The sequence below is a fragment of the Leptosomus discolor genome, chromosome 7 (assembly GCF_034619465.1).
Source record: "Leptosomus discolor isolate bLepDis1 chromosome 7, bLepDis1.hap2, whole genome shotgun sequence".
In the NCBI taxonomy this organism is placed as follows: domain Eukaryota; kingdom Metazoa; phylum Chordata; class Aves; order Leptosomiformes; family Leptosomidae; genus Leptosomus; species Leptosomus discolor.
The window spans coordinates 20894399-20916732 of NC_141397.1; the positions used below are offsets into that span (position 1 = coordinate 20894399).

At 38.5% G+C, this 22334-nt stretch overlaps 1 protein-coding gene across 1 annotated transcript in view; it reads left to right on the plus strand.

Moving 5' to 3' along the window:
• Positions 1–22334, plus strand: part of LOC104354156 (collagen alpha-6(VI) chain) — a 66327-nt gene that overhangs the window by 41367 nt on the left and 2626 nt on the right. Inside the window, exons 30-32 of the mRNA XM_086468531.1 lie at positions 1741–2234; positions 7659–7752; positions 10033–10704. Coding sequence (XP_086324657.1) covers positions 1741–2234; positions 7659–7752; positions 10033–10704 — 1260 coding nt within the window. The remainder of the gene's footprint in view (positions 1–1740; positions 2235–7658; positions 7753–10032; positions 10705–22334) is intronic.

Genomic DNA, 22334 nt, shown 5'->3' on the forward strand with positions numbered 1-22334 from the left:
ATTGCTATGAGTTTCAAATTCAAGGCATGCCCTTTTTGTTTAACATCAATAGTGATGATTATCTTAACCACTACTGCATGTATGATCTTCATTTCCATTCCCTGAAGAGTACATGTAAGTTGAAGTTTCTCCCCACAGTAACATAGTGCTTGACATATATGTCCCTGTTTTATACCCAGTGCATGTGCTGGCATGTGTTTGAATGGTACAATGTGTTGTGAACTGTTCACGTGAAGGTAGGTAGGGGAAACTGAACTGAAAAAGAACATTTAAAAATCTTCAGATCTTTTCTATATCACAGATTTCTATTTGCAATAAAGGTTCACAGGCATTCTTAGTGCCTTGTATCATTTTGTTTCAGCAGTATTTGATTTAACCTCATTGGTAAGAGTATTGTTGGCAATACCAAAATACCATAAGCTCCCCTTTGTAATTTTCTCCTATTATCTATGTGGTGGTGTTCAGTTCCTGTGCGTATTCTTTTTGTTTTGTTTTGTTTTGTTTGTTTGTTTTTTTCTTTCTACTTGTCCCTGAGAGATATATAGCTAGCGTTATCCTTCTCTGACCCTTCATAATTCTAATCATCTTGCAGCTTCAGCGCTGCAGGTTAATTTTCTTCCTTGTCCCTTCTCTGACCTTCTTTTCTGTTCTCAACTTCAGTCCCACCAGTTCCTCCACTGCTTTACATTGAGCTGCCAAATAATTTTATCGCACCTATTAATGTAAAACTGTCTCCTCCTTATTTTTACTGATTTCAATACTGCTTTCTGTTTTGCTCTGGTTTTTGTTTTCTTCTTAACTATTCTCTTTCCATTATGACTCAACACCCCTGAGTACTTGGTGTGTTCCATGCCCAAATGATTCTAATACCAGTCATGCACAAGAAATGATAATGGAATTTTTGTCCTACACAGAATTTAGCTGGAATTGTGAGTCAGTAATCTCCCTTCATGAGTGCTAGGTATATGATCTTATTATTACTGTAGTTATGTTACCTGCTATAGCCTGTGGTTTTTAAATTACATTTTTCTTCATGCTGCAGCAGATTATTTTCTTCAACACAATTTCTGCTTTTAGATATAATATTGTGGCTGGAGTAATTATAAGATGAAATGTGTTTTACTCCAGAAGTGTCACATGGATTATCAAATCTTAACAGTGCTCCTAAGAATAATGTAGTAATAATAGCATCAAATCTGTATCTGCGCTGCATGGCAGTACATGAGTTAGTGTAGGCCCACACTGTGCCCAAGAGGAGCTTTAAAAGGGAATATTTTGTGCAGGCATACCCAGCAACGGGAGCACAGACTGCAGCAGACTCACATCCCACTGGTTCAGAATTCAGGTTAACGTGGAGCCTGTCAGAATGCGGACAAAACGCAAGATCATTTCAACTCCTGGCCTTGTTGTTGTCCTATGTGGGTGATGCTGGAAAAGCCACTTATACTCTCCATGCTGCAGCTTCTCCATCTGTAAAACAGTGCTAATATAATTTAGCACTATTTTCAAATATCTTTGTAAAACCTCTTCATAAGAGCAAGCAATTTGCACTTTTTTATGCTTCTCTTCAGTATACGTTGGGCAGATATTTGTCTGGTTCCCTCTTTTTCTCTGTGCATGTATCAAATGCAGTATGTAGTTTAGCATTGTATCTTTTTATGTATGGCTTTTATGTGCATTACTCTCCATGCCTGAGATGCAAGGGAACAAAATAATTTGTGGGTGTTTTTTGTTTCCTAGGAAAGCTGAAATGCCCAGTATATCCAACAGAACTGGTATTTGCCTTGGACACCTCTAGGACACTCACTCCTGAGACATTTGAGCTAATGAGAGAGATTATGATAGCAATAGTGAGTGGTGCCAGAATTAGAGACGGCAACTGCCCAGTGGGAGCCAGAGTCGCTGTTGTTTCCTACAACACAGTTACCCACTACCTGATCCGTTTCTCAGAGTTTAACAACAAGAATAAGCTGCTCATCGCACTAAAAAATATTTCTTACCAGAGATCCTCCAGTGAACGGGACACTGGAAATGCGATGAGATTCATTGCCAAGAATGTTTTCAAGAGAACTCTACAAGGTCCTAATGTAAGAAAAATAGCTGTGGTTTTCAGCCACGGACGAGCTGCAGACGCATCTTCTGTTAAACAAGCTGTGCTTGAGATGAGTGCAGTAGAAGTGGTTCCAGTAGTTATTGCTTTTGAAAACACACCCCATATCTTCCAAGCTTTCCTGGTAAGAAATTTACTAAACTTTTCTTCTTTATACTCAGTAATGTTAGTTTGAAACAACAAACCTTAAATGTATTAGGTCATGCTTATTCCACATGTAATGCTCTTGAGCATAGTGACTCACCTGTATCAAATTTTCATCCAAATTCTGCACACAAGTAGCTGTCAGTTAATCTTTAGTGATGCTAATGAAAGATGTGGAAATACTGGAGATTTTATAATAATACCTTAGCAGACCACAACAAAGAAAATGTGTGCAGACTGTAAAATTCATGGGCAACTTTATAGAAGAGGGATTTCGTGGTTGATAACTTTCTGATTAAAGCATCTATTACAACTCTAATACTTTGGAACTATTCCCATCTGCTTATAATCCTATGAAGTAGAAAATGGAGCATCAGGTTCTCATCTCTCTAGATGGTTCACTCTAAAACAGTAAAAACACAGAATGTGTTTAGTAGAAAAATCTTCAATGTAACAGCAAGTTTTGTACAGTAAATATCTAGGTGCAAATTGCTTGTTTTACCACTTGGCAAAGAAGCTACTGAAAGAGGATGGAATTATGGAAAATGCTTCTAGTGCATAATAAATTATTGAGTTAAAAAAACCTCTTGTTCTTCAAACTAGCATTTCCATAGCTTTAATGTATATGATATAAGTGTAGCAATGAATAGGAAGAAAAAAATCAAAGAACTAAAACATTGAATGCTAAGTAAAACACTACTAATGTCTGATATTGGCATGTCAGTATGCTAAGTTTTTTCAAGAACTAACCACAGGAATATTTAAGATAGCAAGAACTACCTGTGGTTTTCCTGTTATCTGGACTTCAGGAGTTAACCCTTATGAGGATAAAAATGTAGTGTTTTAACACTGGAGATTTCTGAAGAAGACAGTTCTTCCAGTGCACCTGGAGCATACTCTGTGCCTCCTACTTGTGACCATGTTACTAGATGTAAATGATCTTCATTGAGGTGATAAATGCAACATTAGTAAAGGACATCTACTCTCACTGCCAAGGATACTATACGTTCTAAAAACAACTTCTCAGATTAAAAGGCAAGCTTTGTTTTCTAGGAGCTCTTACTGAAGCTCCTTTTCATCATCCTTTTGAAATGCAGCTTTCCTAGAAACAAATGCAATGTGAGCATTAAAGGAGTGTAGCCATCTCTCCCAAGACTGTATATTGTGCTTTCCTGGCAAAGTATTTCACAAGCTTTCTCTTCTTTTCAGTGGCAAATGGTTCATATTTTGGAATTTGTTTTTCTATGAAATAGCATTGAAATGAGATTGCTGGCTTTATCTCAGAGCACATCTTTTAGTTTCAATTTCACTTTCTTACCTAGGATCAATGCAAATAAAGATTCTTTGCTGCCTATTCCATTATCCCTTTTCTTCCAAGTTCCTTCCCTAATTGTAAAACAATTGTCCTGACAGTCACTTTTGCCAATAAAATGAGATCACGTACTTGGAGACAAAAAGTTAGGAGTAGACTTGTGTTTTTACATTTTCAGTATTCTGGAATATGGCAGACATTGGCTGGAGTTTTGTCACAGAAATATCTGTGGTAGTTCAAGGTGTGTATTCTTCTTGGTGTTTATCATGGAGGTGCCCTAAAACCACTGAAATGTCTGTGGGAACATTATGGGTCAATGTGTTTGGAACTCTGTGAGAGTAGAAGGGGTAATTTCCTAAAACCGTGAGTTACCAGCACTGTACTGTCTTGCGGAAGACTCTTACATGGATGTTTAAATGCAAAATGTATAAAACAGGCCAGCACTAGTGATGTATGGGGATGTGCATCTTGGAGGTACATCTCTGACTAGCATCATCTTTCTATCACTTGTGAAGGTGTTCATGACCAAGAATGGTGCTAAGTCCTTGCCTCGCTGCTTTTTTCACGGGCTTCTGGGAAGTTAAACATATGAGGCATCATTCCAAAAAAAGTTTTAAGAGGGTACTCTGTCTCAAGGCTGTGTGCCTGCCGTGTGTACTGTGTTGTTTTGTGCTTTCTCATATTGGATGAGGTTCCCTGTTGTGAGGAAATGGGTGAAGAAGGAATGGTGTGGAGCTTCTGCTTTAGGAGAAAAACTGTTCTGGTGCAAAGCAATCTTCTCATAAGTAGATGTGTCTGTCGTAGTTTTACCTATGAGCGAATGCACATTCACTTTACAAGATAAGTCCTCAGAAATGTGAGTAGCACTTCGCCACCTGATGTGTGATCTTATTGCCCTTTCTCTGACACTTTTCTAAAGAAAATGGATGAAAGGCTGATAACTAGCCTCTTCCATCTTGCCTTAGGAGAGTACAGTGCAGGGAAGGGACACTGGGAAAAGACATACTGTGAAGCAATGCATCTGACACAATTTATGCACCATTTTCACAAAGAAGAAACTGTGAAATGGCATGAGCATAGGAAGTCTTTGAACCTGGAAGACGTACTTCACCTGAGTAGCCTGGCTACTTAGTTGGATGTTGTGGCCCACATTGCAGATCTCTCCTATCTGTGGTTGCAATAACTGTGTAGAGTTACATTACTAAGGTAGATTGCCCTTACCACTGATGACTTCAGAATCCTCAAGCCAACAAACTCTTCTGCAAACTATGAGGTGAATCAGTGGTGCACATAGAGCAGCTAATGAAAATTTGAAACCTGTTCTGAGATGGTTTCTGCCTTTTTCTTATATTTTAAGTAATAAAGCTCAAAATTATTAGTAGTCATGTTGTTCTTAATAGGGCATTTTGTATAAGTACTGCAGGTAGATGTTATCCTCTAAAATAAATTGCTATATACTGCAAGTTCACTAAAGTATGGATTAATTTTTATTATTCTGCTGTTTAGTTTCTGAGAGGATATTATACTCTGGTCGCTTGCTGTAAAGAAAAAATGTTAGAAAGGATTTCATAACTGTAGCACTTCGTTTAATACTGCCAAGTGGTCCTACAGGGAAATGTGATTTGTGTGTTATAAATGTCCTAGGAAATCATGTAATTTCATTTTAGACAGAAAGGTCCAAATTCAATGACATATACTTGGCACTAAAGATTATGTTACGGAGTGAGGGTGTATTTCTATGGAAAAATGATTGTGCAATAACTATAAATTTTGTGTTGAGAGTAAATTATTTTTCTGTCTGATGAGGAATGAGAAAATGGATATATGAAAAAAGAATTGTAAGCAAGACAAGGAAGATTTTTACATTAAGAAAATGGAGTTATTAATATATGTTGTGTTAATGTTCACCAAAAATTTGCAGAAATTATAATACTGCTACACAGGAAGGATTTTATTAATTTAAAGGATGTATTTCTTCCTTTCTTACCTACCTTATAAAGTAAAACTGTTGTTTTAAAATTGATTACGCTGTATTTCTCTAATATGTAGTTGATACTCGTGGAGCAATGTCCAAGATTATTTTAGCCTATTAGGTTTTTATTCCTGTGGATTCTATTGCAGATGAGTTGTTTGAAATGGAAACCTCTTCCTTTTCCTCAAGTGTCATGCTTAGAGGTTTACAGATGAGAAACAAGCTTACTGAATTGTGCATACTGTTCTTGTGCATATGTCTCAGGCCTCCTCATGAGAGCAAGCCCAGCAGGATCTGACCTGCCACCATTCAGATTCACTAGATTTTATTTATTTCCTAAAGCATTCATTGTCTTTATCCAAAAAGATGTGGCTTCTTCAAAAATCAGTGAGTTAAAAAATTAACTTTAAAATGCCAGTATAAAAGATTATGTAGTGTGGTTAAGGCATACACACTCTGGGATCCAGCACAGATTTAAACTTTGTTCACCTTGCAAAATCACTGCAAGGTGCCAATGATCACTGCTGCTGCTTCCTCTATGTGAGAAGAGTCACATCCTAAGCAGACAGGAAGTTTACTGTCTTTCTTCCTCCTGTAGATGTGAAAAAATTCATTTCAAGTTACATCTGTTAGAGCAGAGCAAGTGATACGAGAGGGCAGACACAGACAGGGCACAGGCGAAAACAGAGAACTACTTTTGCTGTTTCAGATCCTTCTGTGAGGAAAAACAACGGCTGTCTAGAGGGAAGGCTCATAAGTGAGGAGCAAAGTTATCCAAAAAGCTGGTGCCAAATGACCTGGAAGCCTCCCAGAGGTTTTAGTCCAGACAGATGATACTCTGGTCATTGCATTACCTGTGCTTACAATAGTGAACTCAAAAATCCTCCCTTTGTTTATTCTGAAGACTTGTTGGAGTAACTCCTGAACTGTAATGATGGATACTGGGAAAGGGAGGGAGGAAGGAAGGAATGAAGGAAGGAAGGAAGTGAGGAAGCAAGGGAGGGAGGGAGGAAGGAAGTTAGTTGCTGCATCCCCAAAGTAACCAGAGCTCTTGAAGGTGTAATTGGTGTGGATAAAGCTCAAATTGTTCTTTATACTGTCTTTACCTTTAAGCTGTGAGAGACCTCGAGCAGACATATGCATTGAGGGGTTTGTGCCTTGGCACAAAGACACAAGAAAGCATGGAGCTTTTGTGGATGCAGACAAGTAGCGCTCTAGAAAGCATTCTGGTCTCTTTCCCATGAGGTGCATAAATGTTGTTATCTAGCAGAACCAGGGTGTCTGTAAGATAAGGAACTTCTTTTTAGGAGCATGTGAAAGCTCTGTGGAGTTTCACGTGTATGCCAGACTTCACTGGCAGACTTTATGACAATTTATTCTCAGTTTAGTAATATATAATAATGTATGGAAACAATACGTATGTATAAATCTAATATATATCTAAACATGTGGATAGATGTTTGTGAAATATGTAAGATTTTTGTCAATAATATGATTTTATTTCCTTTTGTGTCCATTGGTAGCTTTTAAAAATATTTTAAGAAGAAACAGCTGTATTTGAATCCAAGTGTGGGAGTAATATTTTAAAGAGGACAAGAAATCTGATATCAGAACCCTTGGTAGTGTTTTGGATAGGTCCGAACTTTGCAAGGGGTCACTGCATGTTTGAGACACAGCCATCAACTCAGATTGCTTAGTTTGCTTTTTCTGTAGATAATTTTTCTACCTGAAGTTTTTGACAGATATTTTGACCATGTTAAATATTTTACATATGAAAATTTTTGCATGTCATACATTTTATCACACTCTGAGAATGCAGAATTTCCACTGGGACCTGTCAACTGAGGACCTAGCATAGACGCAGATAGATATGAAGTCTTTTGCTTGTTTCACAATGGCACTAGAAAAATGATTTTACCTCATTTTAGGGCTTAATTAGGAACAAGTCTATATGAGATTACCACAACCGGGATATGCGCAGTGTCTGCAGTGCATCCTGCTCCCTGCCACCACTTGGGTCTTCTGGGCCAAGTTTATGCAGTAAATTTGCACTTCATCAACAGCAAGAAGTCATAGAACACTTAGCAGTACTTACCTGTTGTCTTTATTTTTGTTTCTAGATGGATGATTCTGGATTGTTTCAGGTGCTAAATATTCGTGGTGCACAATATAATGAAGAGTTACAAAGATTTCAGCTCTGCATTTTGTGCTATGGTAAGACAAATACAGTATTTTGAATTGTCATTAAAGGACAAATAGTGTATTGTGTAGAGTTGCCTAGTGAAGAGTGGTGAGATAAGCAGAAGGGCTGAGGCATTCCTCTGGCTTTACATAACCCTAGCAAAATTATTTGGCCTTGTTTCTTATCGATGTGTTGGATTCCTAAGTAGAATCTGTTTCTAGTGAATATTTACTGGCAACCTATCATCTGCATTGTCATGGCTGCCAAATCCATTTCAGAGGAAAACACTTAAATTGGAAGAACATGTTTGTCCACCTTAAGCTTCATCAAATGTGGTATTAAACATCTAGAGCCATTTCCTTGCTCCTATCTTTTTGGGACCTTCTATCTAGGATGAACACATGCTTTTCTTTCAGGGTGTTCGAATCCTTGTCTGACCAGAATGCCTGGCTGAAAAGAATACGTTTACTTGAATTGCATCCTAAAAGCAAGTGTTAATTAAATGTAACAGAGCAAGGCTACCCGTGTCCTTCAGCTTTAAAACCCTGCATGATAAAGTTTACTAACCTTTAAGAAGCTGTAGCAGTGGTAATCAGAGCTTTCTTCTCTGAAACCAGTGTCTTCCCAGACTAGTCAAGACAGGTAATAGGGCTAGAGCCTACATCCTTCTCTCCTTCCTTTTCCTTATTCTTCAGAAGATCATTTCTGGTCATTTCTATGTACTGGGATATGCAGTGGTCAGAAAGACAGATCATAGAATCATAGAATGGTTTGGGTTGGAAGGGACCTCAAAGGTCATCTAGGCCCAACCCCCCTGCTATGGCAAGGACACCTTCCACTAGACCAGGTCAAGGCTCCACCCAACCTGGTCTCAAACACTTCCAGGGATAGAGCATCCACAGCCTCTCTGGGCAACCTGTTCCAGTGTCTCACCACCCTCAGGGTGAAGAACTTCTTCTTTGTATCTAGTCTAAACCTGCCCTCTCCCAGCTTCCAATCATTGCTCCTCATCCTATCACTGCAGGCCCATGTAAGAACTCCCTCCCCACCTTTCCTGTAGGCCCTCTTTGAGTACTGGAGGGCCACTATGAGGTCTCCCTGAAACCTTGTCTTTTCCAGGCTGAACAAGCCCAACTTCCTCAGCCTGTCCTCGTAGGAAAGGTGTTCCAGCCCTCTAACCATCTTGGTAGCCCTCCTCTGGACTTGCTCCAACAGCTCCATGTCTTTCTTGTGTTGAGGGCTCCAGAGCTGGACACAGATGAAGTATTAACAAGGAGTACCTAATTTTATGACTCAGCTAATGGTCTGACATTCATGGCATGTGAGGTCCTCAGACTTCTTTATGATGAGTCTATGCAGTGCAGCAGCTGTTAGCAAACCTAAAAGCTTGGTGGAAAGACTTATTATTCTGCTGGAATCTGGGAAATCTACTTGTATGTTGTGGGTCTGAGTTGGATTTACTTTTCATAGAAAGAAGTTTGAAAGATGAGTAAATGTTTTTGAGTCTTGACTGCAATCATTTTGCGATTTTTGGAATATTGATCAACTTTGACTCCTGACCAGAGTCCTCAACTATTTGGTGAAGGTCACCAATATCACAAATATCTTCCATGAAGAACATTATTGTGAAGATTTTCACTTGCACTTTCTGCAATACTGGGAAAAATTGCAATTCTGAAAATATCATTTTCTTTTCTTGTCCCAAAGTACCTTTTGAAAAAGCATTGATTTCTCCTCTTAGTGCCATAATAGTTTAGGTTTCCTCAAAACACTTCCAGCAGTTGTATTGGTTAGGAATAAACCTTGTATTTAAATAGCCACATAAATACATTCTGACATGTTGCTCGAATGGTAAAAAGTTGCTACAGTTGGTGTGTGTAGTGATCTCTGTTATAACAAAAGAATCAAATACCTTATCAAATACATACTGAAGTAAACAGGTTTTACTGATTCTAATGGGAAGTAAGGACCTGATTTCACATTTTTTCTAAATCTTGCTTTTTTTTAATCTTGTCCAAACCCAAACAATTTTAATGTAATTATCTCTGCTCCTGTGATATTTTTTTATTTCAATGGGAAACAGAGCACCAGCTGTCTTGCAGAATGTGTTTTGAGTCAGCCTTTATTTCCCTAATGTGTATTGAGGTCTTTCTAGTGGTTTTATTCTTTTTTTTTCCTTTTTATTTTTGAAATTGGCCATTCTGACACTTTAGATCTGTGATCACATTCATTGTTACATATTTGCTTTTTGATTTGTGTAAAAAAAAAAAAAAAAAAAAAAAAAAGCTAATTAATTTTACTTTCTTTTGCAGACAAATGTAAACCAGATGCTTTCTGTGAACGTCCCAGGCCCCGTTTACCAAGGGCGCATGTTGATGCTGCATTCATTCTGGATAGTTCCCAGAAAATGAGTGGTGCTGAATTTGAGCAAGTTAAAGACTTCATGAGCAAAGCAGTCACTGCATTCAACATTTCCTCAGATCCGAAAACATCTGTTGTAGGGGATAGAATAGCTGTGGTGAGCCATGCACTACCAGGTTTCAAAGCAGGCACAGGCAAGACGCCAGTAAAGAAGGAATTTGACTTCATTACCTACCACAGTAAAGATCGAATGAGAAGATACATTAAAGAATCTCTTCAACAGCTGAATGGAGAGGCTGCTGTTGGCTCTGCCATACAGTGGACAATTGACAACATTTTCTCACAGGTTCCCAATCCAAGGCAACTCAAAGTTATCATCATTATATCTGCTGGAAAAACGAGTCAATGGGACAAAACAACATTAAAAAAAATTTCCCTGCAAGCTAAGTGCCAAGGCTATGCACTGCTTGCAATTTCACTAGGAAAATCCTATGACAGAAGGGAATTGGAAGAGCTTGCAAGCACTCCTCTGGAACAGCATTTGCTTCAGCTTGGCAGAATACACAAGCCTGAACTTGACTACGTAACGAGGTTTCTGAAGCCATTCATATATTTCCTCAGGAGTAAGTTATCATATCGCAGGTGGTAGTTGGTTTTTTTTTTTTTTTTTTATTTCCCTGTGAATTTTCAGTATTCTGAAAAAGCACTGGGTGAATAAGATTGGAGTGTACTCATGGATGTGCGTTGCTGGGCAGGTTATATTCATGCTCCCTTCACAGAGGTCTTCAGCCTTGTTCTTTGGGTAAAATCAGGGATTATATCCATCCTCCTTCATTCCAGGTGTCATTATTTTGGTGACTGACATCTATAGGGCCTGTTGTTTGCCATCAGTTTCACGAAGAGTTTAGCCAGGAACAACTGATGGAATTGATATGGCTTTGATGCTGAAAGAAGCGCTGCTAAGATTGCCATTGTCAGGGAGCACAGCTGCTTTTTCTTTGCCTAGAAATATTCCTGATTTTGAGAAATAAGTATTTTCTTATAAAAATGTTCTTTTCAAAGCACAAACACCACCAACTTTCTAAGGCAGAGCACCCTCACCGTCAGGTAATTGTTTTCCCATTGCCTTTAGATTCTAACGTCACTGAGACCTGTGGCTTCTAATAGGATAGGAACTCCTCAGTGCAGTTCCTTGAGCAACTTTGTCCTTATCATATATTGTATGTTCAGCAAGGAAAACATATAGCTAGAGAGGAAAATCAGCTGTTGTCAGGGTGTTTACATACAGGCCAATGGAGAATGCAAATGGAATGAGTTAAGCATTCATTTTATAATGTGTATTTGGAGATCCTGCTGCGCTGCTAGGAGTTAGAAGAAAAAATTGACTGTGGAGCTAAATGCTCTATACTGGAAAGAAATATTGACAAGTGCTCTGCTCTCATTAAAGAGCAGCTTCAGCTGACCTTCAGTGGGATCTAGATACTTCCACCTCATCAGTCAGCTTTGGAAGTCCAAGACCTAACTTTTTTGCTACTGTAAAAATATAAAATCTGTCTGTCAAATGAAAATGAAAATAGACTGATGATTCCCTGTATCCTCTACAAAGTGTGTTAAACTGAGTATAGACAAAGACATTGGATGTTGTGTTATCCATAGACTTTGTTAGTGACTTTTAGCTAAAAAGTCAGAACAACTTACTAAGGAAGTTCAAAAATTCATATAGTATAAATATAATTCTCACATTCTCCTAAACATAAGTTTATTTAGGTGATTTTTTCATGCAAGTTAGTTGCCCTTTTTCCTGTTGATGGGTGCTGAATTAGACCACCATAGCATTCATCTCTACATATAGTGTTTGTGTATAAAATTAATGAAGTCACTTGATTTGCAGCTGTTCTTGCATAAAAGGCTAAGCTTTGCCAAAATGTTCTAAGTCTCACAAAACGAATGAATTTTATTACTGTCTTCTGAACAGGTGAGGAAAACTACCCACCAGAAGACCTCAAGGGAAAGTGTAGCACGCTCCTCTTTCAGAGCCAAAGACCTGTGTAAGTCCATTACATAATTATTTTAATATTGGGAAGTTAATGGTGAGTAAGATTTGCTTTTGGAGCACTCCCCTTATTGGTATTTTCAACAAGTTTTTTATTTGATTGGTTAAAAGTCTGCTTGATTAGCAAAGATAAAGAGTGGAACTTCACCGTAATAAACACATTAGAAATTGACAGCATACTATGTTATGTTTTAAAACAAATCTAAAATTGTTGTACAAAATTAATGATAACCTTTGTATTACTTTTGTGTTTTAAATACACCTTTGTAGTCACCCAAAACTATACATTGTGCCCTTCTGAAAATTTCTAAGTGCAATAATAAGTTTTAATGTTGAAATGCTACTTTTTTTTGTTACATGAGGGCTTAAATATATAATGAGAAAAGGGAAATCAAAACTGAGGCAGCCAGTTTTGTGACTCCTCCTGCCAAAGGCATTGGTTGGTTCTGAAACTGAATCAAAGTGCAAAGGGCTCACGGCCAGTGCAGAGATTCACTAGGGAGCTGCCCAGCAGGACACACACCAGAAAAGTGCTGCAAAAGAACTGTGAGGCCAGGGTTCAGGTCAGCAAAGGAGACATGAAGGCAATAGGAAATGCGAAGACTCCAAGCCATTGTCTTCGGAGTTGCTTCCTTGAAGCTCGACTAAGAACAATGTTAAAGTTCCTGAAATTTTCCTGATTTGCATTACTACTGTATAGACCATAAGAATCTCTGTTATGTAGGCAGGCACATTGTCAGCTTATACCTACTTGTTAGGGCAGCTTTAGCATGAGCCTGGGGAAGAATCTGAATTTTTGGATCAAAAAAAAAAATTGTCAAAATAATGAGCAGAATCAAAGTTTCTGAAATCCTTTCCTTCTCCTCTTGGAGGCAAATAGCTAGAGCAGCTGGTTGAGAGTTCTTGTTTCTGTTTTCTAATGTTTAGAAACACCATCTCTTATTCGCCCTGTTCTGAGTTCTTCTCTTGTGGCGGTTTATGTATACATTACCTTGGATCATGGCTGATAATAACAGTATCATTGACTTGTAATAATCAGCTTTGTTTCTTATTCTCACTAAAGTCTGTGTTTGCTTGAGAGCTATGTGTACATTCTTCTGCACTTCCATGCAGTGTGCAAAAGCATTTCTAACCTTCACTCAGGTATTTTTTAACTGTATATAGATAATTTTTTAAGAGTTAGTTTTTCAAGAGAAGCGACCGTAAGAAATCAGGAAAGAGAACATTGTTCTGATACCAAAAGAAATAATGTATTTTCTTGTTCTGTGCAGTTCTACTAAATGGCATCTTTTAAGGGGGGGGGGGGGGGGGGGGGGGGGGAGGGCAGGGCAGTGAGAAGAATACCACACCAGCTGAAAATTTGTTCTTTTTTTTCAGCCTATTAAATTGTAATTTCAGCCTGTTTGTATTTCTGTTATAATTAGGTGTTCAATTCTGTCAACAGGCTTGAGCAATTTTCTCTGGAAATTAACTTCCCTTCTGATTTAGAAGGAGCTACCTGTGAATGTTTTGTCACCACACATCCTAACTGTATCCTGTCTTTATCTCTAGCTTTGAAACAGAAGAGATGTCTGAAGACCATGTCCCCATAAAGACTATTTCATTCACTCCTCCATTGTACTCAAGGGCACTGTTGCAGGCTGATAGAAAACATACTCCTTTAAGAACAAGAGCTTTCACTAAGAAGAAAAAAACCTGGAGTAACTAGAAAGTTAAGGCACAATTTTCAGAAATGTGAAGCCCTTCAGCGCAGCTGAAGACAGTGGGGGCTGTGGGTGAAAGTGGAGTCTGTATTTGAAAGAGACAAACCAGAAGGGAAAATAGTAACATTGCTATATCAATTAGCCCTAGATGGGTCTTAATTCATCCTTACAATACCAAGTGGAAGGATGGGAATCTCTTCTCCAAACTTGCCCCTGCTTCAAGCTGATCTTTTCATTACTTTTCTCCTTATCTATTTGCAAGTGAATGAGTCACATCAACGTCTGTCTATTTTCTGACAGAACACTCTCTAAGGGGGATGGAAAGCCTGATGCTTTCTCTACTCACCTGCTGTCTCTTCTCAGTTAGCTTTTTAAAGCAAAAAGTTGTGTTTTGTTTCCTGTCCGCTCATGCTGTTTCAAAGATTTAAGTGAATATAAACTAAACTGCAGAGTAGGTATCAGAATAGTCAGTAGGTGCTTAGCTTAGCTTGAAAGGAGCAGACCTTGTTCTGGAAAAAGTCCCGCAAACCATTCCTGACTTTTTCTTGAATTGAGTTTCCTGAGAATGGGTTTTGTGGTTTTGCAATCTGATGTTAAATCATGCTTCCGAACTTTTTCCTGAATTCTTTCTAGCTTTCATGCCCTTCTCAAGGTGTGAATACCAACCACAGATACCATGATGTAAGAAGAAAATCATCAGTACCGTGAAGAGACGAAATGGCTTTCCCATGCAAGTTTCTGCTATTCATCATCCCTTAAGAATGCATTAGCAATGTTTGCTGAAATCATGATCTGATGATGGCTCTTTTGAAAACTGCTAGATGAGAAGTTATTTTTAGCAGTATCTGCTATGAAAAACGGTGATGAATGCAGAGAGGGTCTTGGTCAGTGGGAGGCCAGAAGGCAGGGATTTCATGTCCTTCAGAGAGATGTTTAGAGAGTCTATCAGATTATATCAGATTAACTGCAGATGGAGCTAATGGATTGTCCACTTTCCATATCCTTAGCTTTTTCATCTTTCCTTTTCTCCTGCATCTTTAAGAGGAAAAGCCGCTTGTGTTTTGTTGTTAGGGACTACAAAGCTCCACAGTGATCAGAGATGTTTTATTCCCATCTATTTCCATCACAGGGTTCTACAGGAGCACTCATTAAGTCTGTGGGCTCAATCAAGCATATGAGTTGGGAAGAGATTTCCTCAACAAAATACTTGCTATCTTAAATACAAAGAGCATGCAGAAGATGGGGAGAAATAACTGAAGAATCATAGAATAAATTTCGGTATTCATAAGGAGATGTTTTAGTTTGCTTTGCTTCTCAGATGTCTGGGAAGGGGAAAAGAAATGTGCTCCCCTTAAAAGGCATACAGTAATGTGAAGACAGATGGAAGCAGTTCATGATTTTACTCTGGAAGTACACTGCATTCCAGAGAGATGTCTGTTTCTCTTCAAGGTTTCAGAGAACAAGGTCACTAGAAAGATACTTGTTTTGAAATTACACTACCTGTCTCTCATGCCTCGGAGAATTAAAAGCACTGCATTGCTTTCAGAAACCAGAAAATGTACTTGAGGTCTGATGTTAATATATAGCCTCTGTAAAGCACAGATGAAGCTATTGAGAAGCTGTGTTCTACCACAGTGTTCAGTTCATCTGGGCTCTTTACTGGTGCTGATTTGCAGGGTGCCATGAATTTTGCGTTTAATTTTTTCCTGTTGTTATTATGAAGCTACATTGCAGGATTTCAATTTATCTCAATGCTTCTTCTATAACATGTATATACTTCCTTATTAAAATGTTCTGCACAAAAAGCATCCATAGAACAATTTATTTCAGATGAAAGAGAACTGCAAAGTAAAATTTAAATTTGATATCTTTCTGAGATAGCATGTGTATATCCCCTTTGCATTTTACAGCACCATTCACACCTCACAAAATGGAATTCTCCCTCAGAGGTGCAAGAATCTGGAAAATGTGAGGGTAGAGTGCAAGAAAAAATAGTTTTCTTTATCTTACAAGAGTACTTGTGAGGAGCTGGGCCATAATGGAGTTCTGATACAGGAAAAAAGGGAAAGAGATTTTTTGCATTTGAGTTATGTAATTTCAAGTCATCGTAAAAATGGAAAACATGATGACTGCTCAAAGGTTACACATTTCATGAAGCTTCAGATAATGATTTTAATATATTAACAGCTAGAAATGAGCATGTGCCATAGCTCCTTATAGCTTCTTAACTATAATATGTCCAACACAGAACATCGTCTTCTTTTTATAGACAAAGCTAAAAATCCCAGGAAAATTAGTCCATTCTGATATCATTAAAATTACCAACTACTTCACACATTATGTTCTTTAATTTGGAATTGGCATACCCAATATAGCATGGAAGAACGATTTTTAAATTGTGCTCCGAAACAAAAAGTATTTTAACTATATCAGAATTGCCAGTAGAAATACCTTAGGTATGTGTCTGTAATAATGGGTTTCTTGCTGAACTAAACTTCTCTTAAAAATAAATTACTGAACCTATTTTACAAAAGAACTCTGACATGAACTTTGTAGAAGAGATTCTTTTACACGTTATTTCTGTAAATGAAGAATTTGACCTGGGTATTCTTAAAGGACTGGTTACTGTTTCTTTTTGAGGTGGTTTGGCCCTGGCCAGATGCCAGGTGCCCACCAAAGCCACTCTATCACTCTCACCCCCTCAGCTGGACAGGGGAGAGAAAATGTAACAACAGGCACGTGGGTCAGATAAAGACAGTTTAATGAAGCAAATAGCCACCCGCGGAAGCAAAAGCAAAACAGAAGATCTGATTCTCTCCTTCCCATCAGCAGGTGATGCCCAGCCACTGTCTGGGAAGCGGGGCTCCGGTACGCGTAGTGGTTGCTCCGGACGACAAATGCGGAACGAATGTCCCCCACTTCTTCCTGTTTTCCCCAGCTTATATTGCTGAGCAGACGTCATGTGGTATGGAACATCCCTTTGGTCAGTCTGGGTCAGCTGTCCTGGCTATAGCCCCTCCCAAGTTTGTACCCACCCCCAGCCTACTGGGGAAGTGTTGGGGAAACAGCCTTGGTGCTGTGTGAGCCCTGCTCAGCAGTAGCCAAAACACTGGTGTGTTATCTGGCTGCCACTGCACAGCATGGTGAGGGCTGCATCTCAGGCAGACCCATTACACTTTATTAAGCTATAAGAAACTGTAAGGTGAGTATGGGGGAATAAGATCCATTCTACTGTTCAAGAAGTCTCTTCTAAAGAAGATGGGGTAAAGAATGAATACCTCAATATTTGAAAAAACACTTTATCCTGTGCAAAGTTCTTTGGTTTTGTTCTTCGTTCATTTAAATGGGAAAAAAAAAAAAAAAAAAAAAAAGAGTTACATCCTTGGCCAAGCTGGGAGGGTAAGGAGGAAAAGGCTGGAAAGTGGGGTTCTCCCATTCTGCTTGCTGCCATCACCCCAACTGTCCTGCTTCTGCATTTCTGCAGTACTCTCAGCATCCTTTCCTCTGCTCTCTCCTTGCTCTTTCACAGCACAGTTGAACACTGAAATCCATTTGATTTACAGTTCTATCAGTTCTTGTTCTTTCAAACCCTTCTCTTTGATCTACCCCAGCCAAAGAAAATAGTTCAAAAAAGTCAGATCATTTGTAATAAGAAATTTGCATCTATTCTAACTATTTCACGAAACCCAAAAATGAACAAAAACTCAACTGAAAACTTGGAGACATATTAATGCTGTGCCACAGCTGAAGTTGTTTGATGCCTCTGCTCCTGTCTTTGTGAAGCTTGCCATTGCTTTTTGCTTCACATATCTTAACCTGTCTAGCATACAAGCACTTGGACTTTCTTAGTGATGTTTGCACTGTAAAACCTAAGGAATCTCTAAAATGAAGTGGATGCATATAATCATCCGTTGCCATGGCTGGGTATACACGATGTGTCTCCTGGACAGCATGGTTTGCAACTGGGCTCACACCCTGCTTTTCCTCTCAATAGAGTATTACATTTGTCTCTAGCCTCTGTACTGCTAGTCATCTTTGTAAAGTCTGCATGAACTTCACAACTTTGAGATCTCTACCTGTCTGTCACATTTAGTTGAAACTGTTCAACATGTTCACAATTCTAGCATGGCAAGATAGACAGATGGACTCTGTAACAATATTAACCTTCTCTTCCTTGGAAAGAAGGCTAAAAAGAACTGTAGAAAAACAGGATCAGTACACTCCACCCTCCCTTCTCAAAATGGCTGAATCTCCACTGTACATACAGAAAACTTTTCTTTTTAAAACTAACCCAGTTTATCAGATTCTGAAGGATTTTACAGGATGTCATATTTTTAAACTAAAAAAGAAACCTGGATTGAAGCAGAAAGGGATTTCCAGCTAATTTTCTCTGACTAAACTGTCCAATAAAAGCTGGCCCAGAAATATATTTCATAATTTATGTCATACATTACTAAACTTGTGTTTCTGGATCTTTGCTGCACTTCTTCTGTGGGAGCTGTGTTAAGCAGCCCTGTGCTGTCTTCCCTGATGGTTGCCTCATTACTTTAGCAGAAAATATATTGTGATATGAAGCCTGCAAAGAAATTAGTGCAGATAAAAGAACAATGTATTGCACAATTTTAAAGCAAAAAAAAGTAGTTGTCATGTTTTTTCTGACAAGCTCACAAGACATCCTTACATCTGTGGGTTGTACATATATCACCGTTCATGCTTTAAGCTCTGAATTTCCAGAGTCCTTCGTGCTTGCTGTGAAGGTGACCACAGCACTGCTTGTGGTTATATGATTTCCTGTGGCTGGTTTGGACTGACTGACCCACTCTAGCATAATTTTTGAGAACAAATTCACAAAACACAGTACAGCATAAAATGCTCATTTTCTCCAAACGATACAGAAAAACCAATAGGTGTCCCAGCATAGTCTTTCTTGTAATGATACGCTGATATGCACAGACTTTTGTGGCACGTGTTACTTTTCAGTATGACGAGTGAGGTGGACTTGCGTGTGATGGAGAAGTGTCACTGAATGCCAGGGGCTTTTTCTTTCACACTGTCTTTTTATGGCTTAAGACATAATGGGCTTTTCCTGCTTCAGTCTTAGATTCATGTTCTCTTCCATTGTATGGAAACCCGTGCACACAAATAAAATGATTTTTTTTTCACAGGCCGTCCCTGTCAGAAAATTCATGCTAGAGTTATTGCAGAATCACATCTTTAATTTTCAACATACCATTTTTGTATATAGCAGTTTTGTGATTAATAGCCCTTAATGGATTCTTTTTTTTTGCTCTGAATTTATTTGAATATAGGCAAACCTTTGGTGTTCACAACAGCCCAAAGCAATGAGCTTCATTGCTTAATTACATGCTTTATGAAATTGTACTCTTTATGAAATTGTACCTTCTTTTATACATATTTGTCTCATCTGTAGTTCTCACATTATGAAAGCGAGCAAATTGTTATTGACTATTCAGTTTTTCCTGTGTCATTGCTCATTTACAGATCTCTGTCATCTCTTTCTTCAGGCTTCTATTTTCCATGTGCACACTCCTAGTCTAGTTAATTATTCTTTATAAGGAAACCATTCTTTACCCATAATAGACTTTCTCTGTGCCTCCCATAGTTGTATTATGTATTTTTTCATTATTAGGGGGAAGTACCGCACACATTATTCACAGTAAGAGGCCACCCTGGACTTTTTTTTTATTCTTTCCCTGATAATTCCTAAGATGCATTTTAACTTGTGGATCAATACTAAGCACTGAGTTCATTTTTTTTATAGGGCTGTCTGTTATAGCTCCAACATTTTTTTCCCTAAATAGGGAAAACAGCTAAGCTATTCAGGACTCATTCAGGACTGGTCATTATAAACACAAAGTTAAGACTGGGCTGTGTTTACCATGTGCACCACTTTTACCTGCAAATAATTTAATTTGACATAGGATCATTCAGTCATCCACTATCATGAAATCCTTCTGTAATATTTTTGCAGTCAGTTTTCATTCCTGCTGTTCCAAGTAATTTACTGTCTTCAGCCACTTCGGGAACATCACTGTTCGCTTCTTTTTTTCTAAGTCACTGATAAACATTGTGAACAACACAGGTCTAAGCACAGATCCACATGTGTCTCTACTGACAGCTTTCCTCAAAAAACTGATCTATTCCTAGTCTCCCTTACTGTATTTTAACTAGTATTAAATAGTGTTTAATTTAGTAACTGTATTTAATGTTAACCTGTGAGAAGATTTTATATCAAGTGACAACATTAATTATTTTGGGAAGGCTTTCGTTGAGGAACTTGTCAGAATCCTTCTAGAAATCCAGGACTATCAGGTAGACCTGTATTGTTCACACGGCTAACAATTCTTTCAAAGATATGTTTATAGTAAAAGACTTCACCTTACATGTTGGCTCTTCCTTTATAGAGCACATTTATCATTGTCTCTACCAACTCTGCTCCTTTTTTATAATTCATACTCGTTTCCCTACTGCATACATTATGCTGGTCTATAAATTCCCCAGAATTTTGCTCTAAGATCCAATGCCAATTCTGCCAATTTTCACCCTTCTGGTACTAGAGCAGTTTTAAGCAAGAGGCTGCAAAGCATAGTTAGCAGTTCAACTGATTCATTCCTGATGCCCTTTAAAACATGTCACCCTTTAGGTCAGTATTTTTCTGCTCTTGGCAATTTACCACTGCTTGAAACCTCTCCTAGCCACTTGGCAGATGTTTCAGGCAGACAGATCCTTTGGTACATCACCTACATGTGCAGAAAAGGGACAGGATTCTAACACAGGAACCTCCCTGAACTCCTTCATGGTGAACCCAGATGCGAAGTATCTATTTAATTATCTGCCATGGACTTGTTTTCTTTGAAATCTTCTTTTGCGCATTCATCAGTTATTTGCCATACAGACTCTGTCAGATTCTCTTTCCTGAATATATTTGAAAAAGGGTTTATTATTTGTTTTTATGTCTTACAGACTTTTTTTTTCCTGATAATATATTTTGCCTTGCCCTATTGTATTCTTACATATGGTTTCCAAAGTTTCTTTTTCTCTGTTTTCCGTTTTACTGTAATTTATGCCTCTCAAAAGGTTTCTTTTACCTCATAGTAGCCTTTCTTATGCCGGTGTGAATGTATTATCTAGAAATGTTATCTTTGTTTAAATGTCACACGGCAGTAGGGTGTCATCATCATGGCAGTCAAATGGAGTCTTTCATTGCTGGGCTTTCTACCTTTGCAGCCTCTGTAATTTCCTTTAACACGCCACAGATGGCATCGCCTTTCTGGTGAGATAGTTTGTGCTCTCTTTTGATGAGATTCCATCTCTTCAGCCTCCCTTTTGAGTTTTGCCAGCTTTTGCCCCAGGCTTAATCTGAGGATACAAAGCATTTATTGATATCAACCCAGAGGAAATGTCACTGCAAATACCATACTCTTTCACATCCATTCACCGATCCCCTAGTCTTTCCTTTAAATATTCTGCCAAAACCTGTTTAATTTTTACTGTCAGCAATTTGGTATCATTTTAGTTTAAATGAAGATCATTCTTCCTGGAAAAGCTACAAAGTTTCCCCCAGTACTCACTGAATCTTGGTTCTTCCTCCTTATGCCATTTTCTCATCAAGACATTGTCTCTTTCTGGCAGTATGCATGATTCTGGAGAAGAATTTTGGAAAATATTACTGTGCCAGTCCTGGCCCTTTACCTCCTCTTTAAAAGCCCAAATGTTGACTCTATAACATGTTTCTTATTGTTTAATCTGTCATAGCTGCCCACACAATGGTTCAACTGCTGGGGATTCTCCAGATTTCTTTCCTAGGAGCCCATCTGGACAACTTCTATTATGTTTGCACAGTGACCAGACAAGACACCCTCCAGTCTTCAGCATTATGAACCTGGCTATCACCTGCCAAATGCTGTCAGATGGGCTCCTCGTCCCATACTGGTTCGTTTGGGTTTGTTTGTCTTTTTGCTGCCCAGACCAGTCTGGCTTCTCTTGCTTTCACTTAACTCCGCTCTTAAGGATGGAGAGAATGCCAGCTCCTTGCCCTTTACTCCTTGGCTTACTGTGTGCTTTACCTGAACCATGGCATTTACATATGTGGCAGGAGTTCTATGCCAAAGATTATGTAACAAGGCTGCTTTCATTGATTAGCCATAAATAATGCTTCTATTTAATTAAAGATGATTAATTGGCTGTCACATTGTCCTATATCTTTGTGCAAAATTCCTAAGCCAGTTTTGTACTTCAGGGTTTGGGATTAGTTTAGCCAGCTGCTTGAAATGTATAGATGTGTTTTGAACTGTGAGTGAAACACCAGGTTCCTGAGCTCTAAGATGAGCTGAGTTGTATCTGCTGTTTCTTTAAGTTTGGAAAGGAAAATAAGGACTGAATCAATGTTGCTACTGTGAGAATACAGATTAAAATTAAAGAAAGATCGGGAAATATGTGGGTAAATCAGCAATTCCACTTTACCCAGAAAAGCCTT